This window comes from Protomyctophum bolini, assembly GCF_963924005.1.
Source record: "Protomyctophum bolini genome assembly, chromosome: 3".
NCBI lineage: Eukaryota > Metazoa > Chordata > Actinopteri > Myctophiformes > Myctophidae > Protomyctophum > Protomyctophum bolini.
In genome coordinates, this window is record NC_137864.1 from 13,777,093 (window position 1) to 13,787,249 (window position 10,157).

The following is a 10,157-nucleotide window of genomic DNA, read 5'->3' on the forward strand; positions in this document are numbered from 1 at the left end:
TCGTACAAGTGAGTGTCAGTATCAACTGAATGGCATCTCCAACAAACAAATTGACCCAAACGGACCCTTACAATTTCCTTTGGATCAATGTTTACATTCTCAGAGTTAAATTGACACTGTTGATTTCACTGTGTGGACATGACACATGCAGATGAAGTTATGGCTATAGCGTAAATATTTATCAAAGACAAAGTAAATCATGCACTGCATTCAGGTCAACATATAAACAACCTTGTCAGAATGTGTCAAACGAAAAGATGTGGATTGAGGGTTGAAGGGAAGAGGAGATAAACAGAGAGAGACAGAGAGAGAGAGACAGACAGAGACCCAGAGAAAGACAGAGTGAGAATGAGAAAGTGAGAATGAGAGAGAAGCCAATATGATGAACATCACCTGCTGTTGTCATGGTCTAGGCACGGTGAGGAGCTAGAAGCAAAACACAACAAACACGATCACAAACACGGCGACAAAGAGCGAGAGGAAAGAGAAAGAACAGGAGCGAGAGAGAGAGAATAAGATAAAACAAGAAGGAAGGAGTGAAATACAGTGACGGGAAAAACCTGACCAGATAGAACACGGAGCACGGGATTAAGAGGATGGAACAAAAAGGTTCATTAGAAATTGTGGGAGGAATATGGACAAAACAAAGGTGGAGAATCCTACACCAATCATAACTGAAAGGAGTGCAGCATGATCACAAATCACATAAACCTTAAAACATATGCATGATAACTCTAGGAAATAACGTTGGTGCCTGTGTTTCAGTGTGTGTGTGTGTGTGTGTGTGTGTGTGTGTGTGTGTGTGTGTGAGTGAGTGAGTGAGTGAGTGAGTGAGTGAGTGAGTGAGTGAGTGAGTGAGTGAGTGAGTGAGTGAGTGAGTGAGTGAGTGAGCCAAATTCCAATACCCCAAATCTCGGCCAATCATACTTGGCCACTCCAGCATGGTGGTGTTACGGTGAAATTGATGATCCAATGAAATATGTGACAATTTTGTAGACATCACATAACGTCAGTGTCCGAAAGTAAATCATTGCAGTTTGTTTATTAGCAGAGTTCAACTTAGCGGTATTTAGGACACATATGTAAAGACCTCCATGTAAGTGACGTGAAGTCCAGAAGATGGTCACATATTTCGGCAGGTCACCAATTTCACTGTAACTCTGCCATGCTGGAGTGACCGAGTGTGAGTGAGAGAGGGGCCGAGATTTGGGGTGTTAGAATTTGGCTATTGGGTGCGTGTGTGCGTAAACGCGTATACTAACCCAGAGTGCAGCAGGCTGGAAGACAGCAACACATTATCTAGGTGCTCCGCGCCCCAGCTCAGACGATAGGACTCTTCCTTCATAGATAAAGCTGACACCTACAGAGTGCCAAAGACAGTGATCGATGCAAACATTCATTACAACAATAACAGTGCTAACAGTGCATTGAAAATTGCAAGATCACAGCTCGTCGCACCTGATATTTTCGGTGCACGACATGACGTATAGATCAGGCATAGGTATGATGATCGGTTCTCACCTGGTGGCTGGTAATCATGTCTTCTATCAGAATCCCCTCTCTCTGGTGGAAGCTTCCAAGAGGAGTCTGGTTGGGCCTATTTGGACATTGATATGAAAGTAGTCAGTTCTGGGTGTGTTTGCGGGTAATGTACAGTAGGCTATGTAGCCTCTGTACGCTGTGGAAGCAATGTATCTCCTTCACACAAACACAAATTGAGTGATTTGCCAGCTGGATGGAAAAGTAATCTTTTCGGAATGTGTGTGAGTGAGTCTGACCTGTCCAGATTGTGGCTCATGTAGCTGAAGCCGTCCAGGTAATGTCCAGGTAACGAGTCATCTCCCAGCTCTCTGAGGTCCTCCGCTCTCAGATATTCCCCTCCATCTCCGGTCATGGTGTCTTCACCTGGAGGCAGGAACCAAATGAGAAATGATCAGTGAATCAGAGACCCAGTCCACAATCATGAATCCTGTGATGTCCGCCGCACTCCTCATGCAGTTAGTTTACAGTACACCATCACATGAGTCTCTGCACAGAGAGTCCCCCCCCCCTTCTAAAACATGAGGTATTATGATTTTTATAGTGTACAGAAAGTGTTACAATTGTTTTTATGTGGCCACACCCACCAGTTCATTAAGTATACCTGGTTTTCACGAGGCCAAGTCAGAGGTTGATTACAAAACGTGAGGACTCCCTGTTTTTACCATGCATCCCCTAGTGCATGACATACAGGGCTCTATACTAGGTACGCTAGTATTTAACTCTGCACCAATCGTTTCTCGATCTACATGCTCACAACGCAACAAAAAGCGATGTGTTGTGAGCTTGTATATCTGCTATTTTCACCAAATGTTCGCAATGTGGTATAGGGTTCATGTGTTAAGATATACAAGTACAATACATAAAAGTACACAGGAGGAGGAGATTTTCAAGGCAGAGGGCAGACAGGGATTTAAAGCTGCTATAGTAGTTTTAATCGCTCACTTTTTTATTTATTTATATATTTTGTCTCTGTGGCACCTCTAGTCTGCCTTCAAAGATTTTCCTAGAAGCGTTGTCATTGGTCCACTTCCTGATTGGTTAGTCATGACCAATGACAAAGCTTCTAGGAAAATCTTTGAACACAGACACCCCTAGAGGTGTCACAGAGACTACATTTTTGTCTTTCTTTTTTAGCGTTTAACACATTGCTGGCTGTCTGAATAAAATAAAAATAAAACAATTCAAAAACTCCAGGCCAAAACTACTTATAGCTACTTTAAGTACAATGCAGACAATGTTTCTATAAATGTGTAATTTCTTGGAGGATTAAAACCACTGCAGCATGCTTCAACCTTTTTTTATTTTATTATTATTATTATTATTATTATTATGCACAAGAACACAGAGGCTGACTATTGCCTCAAGTACACACTGGCAGGCAGGGAAGGACAGTGTGGTTGTCTGTCAATTATTGTCCAGTACCTTCCTCCTCCTCCAGAAACACCTCAGCGAATAGCTCTTCATCCATAAGCCTCAGTGCTACAGAACACACAGTCTTAAGAACCACAGCTACAAAACGAGATACATCACCCACCCACAATCCATGTCTTAAAATGCACAGGGGAATGGGTGCTGCTTTGGGTTTGAGGTTTTGAGCGAGAGAGTGGCTTATGATAGTTGCTTGTTCACATGTAAAAAATTAAGTGGATTCCTTCTGTGTTCAAAATAACCGCTAATTTATGCTTTGAAAATCATTACCATTTGAAAATTCGACATTTTGTCAAGCGATGTGTCACACAACACAGTACTACTTATTCGCCAAGGCATACAGTAAGTAACTCACCCTCTTCATCAGACACATCCAGCATCTCAGTCATCGTCTCTGGAACATTCAGCTTATGCTTCTCTGTAACCGTCTGGAGCAACACACACACACACACACACACACACACACACACACAACCATGGATACACAACATAAGAAAAAGAACATGACGAACAAGCTGAACAATTGTACAAGACGTGGGATCCTGTCATCCTGAGGGGGTCCGCGGAAATGTTTCGTGGAGATATGGGGGAAACTAAATCCGTCCAGGATCTATAGGGTAGATTCTGACACTGCAGAATCACCGATGATGAGCACGAAACCCGATACCAGAAAAAACCTGATAACAAGCTTATTGAGAACCCGGTAACAATAAAGCTTTGGGCTTATCAAGCTTGTTATCGAGCATAGAGGCCCATGGCATCAAGACAAGAGGCAATTAAGACATAAATTGAATCACCCAAGCTGGCACAAACATGTCGGTCTAAAAGTATATTGATACCTGCCAACCAGTGCTGCCCGGTAAACAAAAAATTATGCTTTTAAAGTGACGGTACACACATTAACCAGTTTCTTCAATATTAGTTTCCAAAGGTAAAAAGTTAAATTGCCGTGTGTTAGAAAAGTGCTGTATTCGGAGGCCCTAGTAAAAGATACTGGTTCTGTTTCAGAATGTATTGTTGTCTCGCGTCTTTCCCCATAAAATAATAGAAAATGCTCGATAGTGGGCTCGATAAGAACCCGGCTTGATAAGCCTGATCGATAAGGTGCTCGTTATCAATAAATATTTGCGAGCTCCATCCCTACCGATGAGACACATACCGTTGTTGTGGTGACGACCTCCTCGGTCACAACCTTCAGCGTGTCTACCACAGAGATGTAGCCCAGACGTCTAGCGATGGACAGAGCAGTGTTTCCATTCTGACACACACACAGAGAGAGAGGTAGACAACGACAGAGTGAGATTGCTTAAAGACCGGCTAACGATACATTTTCTTGATTTGTTGAGAAAGGCTTGATTTGTTTGGTCTCACCAGGGTAGTAACATTGGGTTTGGCTCCGTGCTGTAGTAACACATTGATTACGTGTGTGTTTCCTTGTTGTGCTGCCTGGTGAAGAGGCGTGTATCCGTTCTGTAGAATAAAGAAAATAGGTTATTAGACCATGAGACCTAAATATATATAGCACAGTTTTTTTTGGTTTTTGTTTTTGAGTGGTGCAACCACTCCGAGGAACAGCAATGTCCGTGTTCACCTATGTGTTCACCTATGTGTTCACCTATGTGTTCACCTATGTGGCCATGAGCACCAGTATATGACTATGAGTACCAGTAGGGGTGCTGTTGTGCCAGAAACAGAGAGAGAGAGAGATAGTATTAGTGCTTAGAGAGAGAGAGAGAGAGAGAGAGAGAGAGAGAGAAAGAGAGAGAGAGGAGAGGAGAGGGGGGGGGGGGGGGGGAGAGGGGAGTTGCACCACTCAGTTTGCACAGGTGTGATTTTTTACTTTAGAGCTACTTTTAAAATGACCAGCTCAATAAGACCTACCATGTCATGTGGTCTACCTGCTGCACAGCCTTTGTGATCTACTGGTAGATTGTGATTCACCTTTTTGGTCAACAGCATGTGAAGGACATTTTAAAACCTACAGTACCTTGGTTTTTGCGTTGACATTGGCACCCTGCTGCAACAGGAAGTTCACCATCTTGGCATTTCCATAATGACAGGACACAATCAAAGAGGTATATCCCAGCTGAAATGGAAAGAGAATAAATAATTGAGTTAAGTAAGAGAGGAGAACATTTGTAATCTGTCCACGGTCCACCAAGTGTCGGCCTGATATAAAATAAAATTATCTTTTTATGACTCTCCATGACCCAAACCGTTTCACGACTTATGGTGATTCTTAAAGAAACCAGTTGCATCTGTTGCTGATTCTATTCACAATTATTAGATTCTGTCAGACAGTATTTGAAAGTATAGGTCATGGCATTGTAAACTCCACTAGGCACTGCTTTTAAACGTGGCAGACAAATGGAAAAAAAAAGCAGACAACCACCATCTACTACAACACTGTCACTACACACACACACACACACACACACACACACACACACACACACACACACACACACACACAGCTGTGAAATTAAACAAAATAGATTTACGTTAGATTTAAAGGGACACTTCACCCTTTTTGCAAAAAAATATATGTTAATGATGTTTAGAAGCTTTAGAACACTTTCCTGGGGGTATTTATGTGTGTAATATGTGGTTTTAGATATTTTAGATTGTAGCAGTGAGCCTGTTGTCTCTGATGTCTTGGACACTGGGCTCACTTCCTTCCTGGACTACATGTTGTCTCAGTAAGACAGCTCTCCCCCTATCCACAAGGAGGAGCAGTGCACCAAGTAATTATGGGAATTGTAGTCCAGGAAGGTAGTGAGCCCAGTTTCCATGACATCAGAGACAACAGGCTCACTGCTACAATCTAAAATATCTAAACCCACATATTACACACATAAATACCGCCAGGAAAGTGATCTAAAGCTTCTAAACGTCATTAACATATATTTTTTTGCAAAAAGGGTGAAGTGTCCCTTTAAGTTATCCAGTCCATGGAATTCAAGGGCTTCAATGGGGGCAGCATTCTGGAAATAATTCACACTTTCCCTGCCTGCCTGAAATGCACCTTCCACATTCTTTAACATCTCTGATTATTACAGTATGTGTTTACCTTAGTTTGCTGGTCCAAGTTTGCATCATGCTTGGCCAGTACCTCTGCTGCACTGACCCTGTCTTCTTGGGCTGCGAGGTGCAGAGGAGTCAGTCCACTCTGTTTACAACCAAGCAGAGAGAAGCTCATGTTGGAGCGGGTTTATGCTGTGTGTACACACTCACACAAACTGAATACCCTAGTATGTTGATGTTAATATGTGTTATATAATGTAAATAATATTATATAATGTTATCTGAGGTCCACAGAAAACATGTAAGGACTAGCTAAAGTTTTCAAATAAATGTAGTGGAGTAAAAGTACAATATTTGCACGTATAATCATACATGCACTGTATTATGTAATGTTTGCCCGTGTATTCGTGTGTGACCTTGGTGGCTGTGTTGACATGTGCTCCTTTGCCCAGTAGCAGGCTGGCCATCTCAGCGTGTCCTTCCTGGGCGGCCAGGTGCAGCGGGCTGACCCCTTGCTTGGTCAGGACGTTGGTTTCTGCTCCGTACTGCAGCAGCGCCAAAGCCACTGCTGTCTGGTTCTTCTTGGCGGCGATGTGGAGAGGAGTGTAGCCATTCTGGACCAGGAAACAGATCGAGAGAGTGAGTCGGAGAATATTATCGATCACGATGTCTTTGTCACTTATCTAAGGTGGCATCCAAATAGATATTTTCTTGTTGAAGGAATAATAATAATAATGTGTAATAATATTATGTACTGACGTCAAGCGATGACGCTGAAATTACAGTAATAAAGGGGTAGGGTTATATACGTTTTTTACTTCTCCCTACTCCTTTCCGAACATATAAAAAAAAAAGAAGAAGAAAGAATTACAATACTTGCGGCCACTGAGGCTTGTTTTGTTGTTGTTTGTTGTTGGTTTTTTTGGGAATATTCTATTTGTGCTATATTGCACTTATTCTTATTCTTTGACTTTTTTGTATAATTTTATCATGTTCAGAATAAAGTTTTTCATTCATTCATAATAATATTAATAATATATATATATATATTTTTTGTATACTATCTTTTGTACAAAACATGAAGCTCAAAGTGCATTAGCCTACATTAAAGAGATAAAGGAATGGAAACATAGATTCAAAGGAAGCAAAATGTAAAAAAAATAATAATAATACATTATATCATGATCATGATCAATAAAAAAAAAACATTAAATGGAAAATAAAATGTAATACATTTCAGTCTAACCTTTGCAGTATTGTGAGGTGATGCCCCTTTATCCAAGAGCAGTAGTGCCACCTGCTGGTTATCATAGTGCGCTGCCACGTGCAGCGGAGTAAGGCCATTCTGTAAAACACATTATTGGTTAAAGAACAGATGTTTATGTTGCGATACAAATGTATATAATTATGTACATTATGTACATAAATAAATGAAAACAGAAAATGAAAAAAACGTTTTTTTTAAGTGATATATCATTATTAAAAAAAAAACCTCTCTCCCTCACACTTATGACAGTGTGCCAGTGATCACCTTCCCTTGTGCCAACATGTTGGCACCCGTACCTGAGGTTGCCTACCCCTGTGCTGCAGTACAGCATGCCCTTATTCTCACCTTGCCAGCGTCGTCAGGGAGAGCTCTGCGCTGAAGGAGGAGTTTTGCTACTTCCAGGCTTCCATACTTAGCAGCTACATGTAATGGAGTGAATCCTTTCTGTGAGGGGGGGGGGGGGGGGGGGGGTGGAGAAAGATGAAAGATGTCTTCACTGTTTAGTACTCATGATGATGACTGTGCGTGAGTACTTATGTAAGCCTCGCATCCGTAGGCTATGCGTGTCAGTACACTGATGACTGATTTTATTGTATGGGAGTTTCCTGCACCAGGTCAACGTATTCATATAAACACTCGGTAGGATAATATCCTTCTCTCTAAGATGAGAGAACATATTACTCCAGTTTTGGCATCACTGCACTGGCTTCCGGTTGTTTTTAGGATTGATTTTAAAATTATTTTACTTGTCTATAAAGCTCTCAATGGTCTCGCACCTTCCTACCTACTTGACTGCCTGCCTAAATATGTCCCAAACCGCCCCCCTAAGGTCTTCCACTGCTGGCCTGCTCGCGTTGCCAAAAGAAATGGCAACAAAAAAATACGGGGAAGCAGCTTTTTGCTTCTATGGGCCGTCGGCATGGAACAAGCTCCCACTGTACCTTCGTCAGGCAGCCTCTGTAGACATTTTTAAAGCTCAGCTCAAGACCCACTTCTACAACATTGCTTTTAATTGAGTTTTAATTTGCACGTTCCTACCCTGCCCTGACTGATTTGCTGCATGTGGTGTTTTTATTATTTTTTATTTGTTTTTATTTGTTTTTATTTATTTTTATTTTTATACTTATATTCAATTTTGTTCTTTGCCATTGTTTTATCATTTTAACTACTTATGTTTTATTGTATTCTATTTTTGCCCTGTGAAGCACTTTGAGCTACATTTATGTATGAAAGGTGCTATACAAATAAAGTTTATTATTATTATTATTATTCTGAGGTGCAAATCATTTGATCTAAAATAATACATTATATTTGTCATAAGTGCATAACTTAAGACACGTACGTTGACTTCTCCTCTACTATGTGCTTTCTAGAAATGTAGCCACATTACCCTATAGAGCGGCGCAGTCCCGCCCCCTCGAGAGAGACCCGGAAAAGAAATCCCCGTTAATTTTCCTCATAGACTTTTCAGAAAGTATTTATTTAAAGACGTTTACGCCGAGGACAAAGCCAACTCTCGTCATGACAAATCATGACAATAAACACTTGTTTTTCTTCTTTGAAATTATTTGTTTGGTCCAAAATATTGTGTTTGTTGTCATGATTTGTCACGACTAGAGTTGTCTTCGTACGACGCTTAAAAGGTTTTTGAAATGTCTATGGGAAAAACGCATTGGGATTAATTTCCTGGGCCTGGCGTCGTCATGACTGCGCCGCTCTATAGCCTTTCTTTCTGTATGTGTATCACACACCTTGGTGGCCAGTGAATGTGAGGCCCCAGCTTCCAGGAGCACGGCGGCAGTCTCTACTTGACCCTCCCTGGCCGAAATGTGGAGGGGAGTGTAACCGTTGGTGGTGGCAGCGTCCGGGTGAGCCATGTGCTGCAGGAGCAGCTGCACGATATCTGTTTTCCCCAGACGGGAGGCAATGTGGAGGGGTGTCTGCTCCTCCTATGGCGGGGTTGGAGGTGTAGAGACGACGGGGAGGGAATATATCGATGGAAGACAAACAGAAACAATGGGATAAAAACAAAACAGAATAAACAACGGTGAGTTGAAAGCAACTATAAATCAAACCCCCTTTGGCCTTTAGTCAGCCTGCGCCATGTTTTCCCAGTGCAATCTTATGGAAGCATGCGGACCGAGGGTTGACTGGCCACACACAGGCTGACTAAATAAGCTATTTAAGTGGTTGTCTCACCCCGCTCCAAAATCGTTACTGTGCACACAAAATTCTATCATCTGTAGCTCTCAGGAAATACCTTTACTTTTTAGATACGATACTGCGAAAAGGGTTTTCTACACTGCAGTTGGACGGGCTCTAACCATTTCACCCTATGCAGGGATATCTGACACAGAACCTCTTCTCTGAGCTAATAGCGGAGGGTGAGCTTCCAAACGGAGCTAATCAAACCACTGTGCTTTTCTATGTTTTTCTCTTACACAGTCAATGCACAAAGTGGTGCCTATTCATACCAAACAGAAGAGGACAATGCGCTGCCAGCAGCTAATATGATATCGATGTTGTGGCAGTGGACTCACCCTGGCCATGGCGTCCACCAGAGCACCATTCCTTAGCAGACAGCGAACCACCTCCATCTGACCAGCACGTGCCGCCATGTGGAGGGCCGTTTCACCTCGCTAGAACACACATGCATATCAGCAAATCACACGCTGTTAACAGTAAAACAAAAAAGAGATGATATATCATGATCCCATGAATTGTAAAGTACAACACACACAATAACAAGCAAGTAGACACTCGACAGAGTGCAGTTCTAGTTGTTGCTACTACTACTTTGGGATGTTCAGTAATGCAAATGCAATGCATGTACACACAGCACACAACCAAAACGCTGCACATACTTTGGGCATGTCATACTCATATCCTCGAACTG

General features: G+C 42.0%; 1 protein-coding gene across 1 annotated transcript in view; it reads right to left on the reverse strand.

Moving 5' to 3' along the window:
* The window catches only part of LOC308312245 (ankyrin-2-like), a gene marked incomplete at both ends in the record, with an annotated part of 120,383 nt that overhangs the window by 66,899 nt on the left and 43,327 nt on the right, over positions 1–10,157 (reverse strand). The window contains 13 exons of the mRNA XM_080758906.1: positions 1,263–1,360; positions 1,522–1,597; positions 1,779–1,905; positions 3,326–3,398; positions 4,130–4,228; positions 4,342–4,440; positions 4,958–5,056; positions 6,041–6,139; positions 6,411–6,608; positions 7,241–7,339; positions 7,607–7,705; positions 9,013–9,210; positions 9,802–9,900. Of these exons, the coding sequence (XP_080615032.1) occupies positions 1,263–1,360; positions 1,522–1,597; positions 1,779–1,905; positions 3,326–3,398; positions 4,130–4,228; positions 4,342–4,440; positions 4,958–5,056; positions 6,041–6,139; positions 6,411–6,608; positions 7,241–7,339; positions 7,607–7,705; positions 9,013–9,210; positions 9,802–9,900 (1,463 nt within the window). The remainder of the gene's footprint in view (positions 1–1,262; positions 1,361–1,521; positions 1,598–1,778; positions 1,906–3,325; positions 3,399–4,129; positions 4,229–4,341; positions 4,441–4,957; positions 5,057–6,040; positions 6,140–6,410; positions 6,609–7,240; positions 7,340–7,606; positions 7,706–9,012; positions 9,211–9,801; positions 9,901–10,157) is intronic.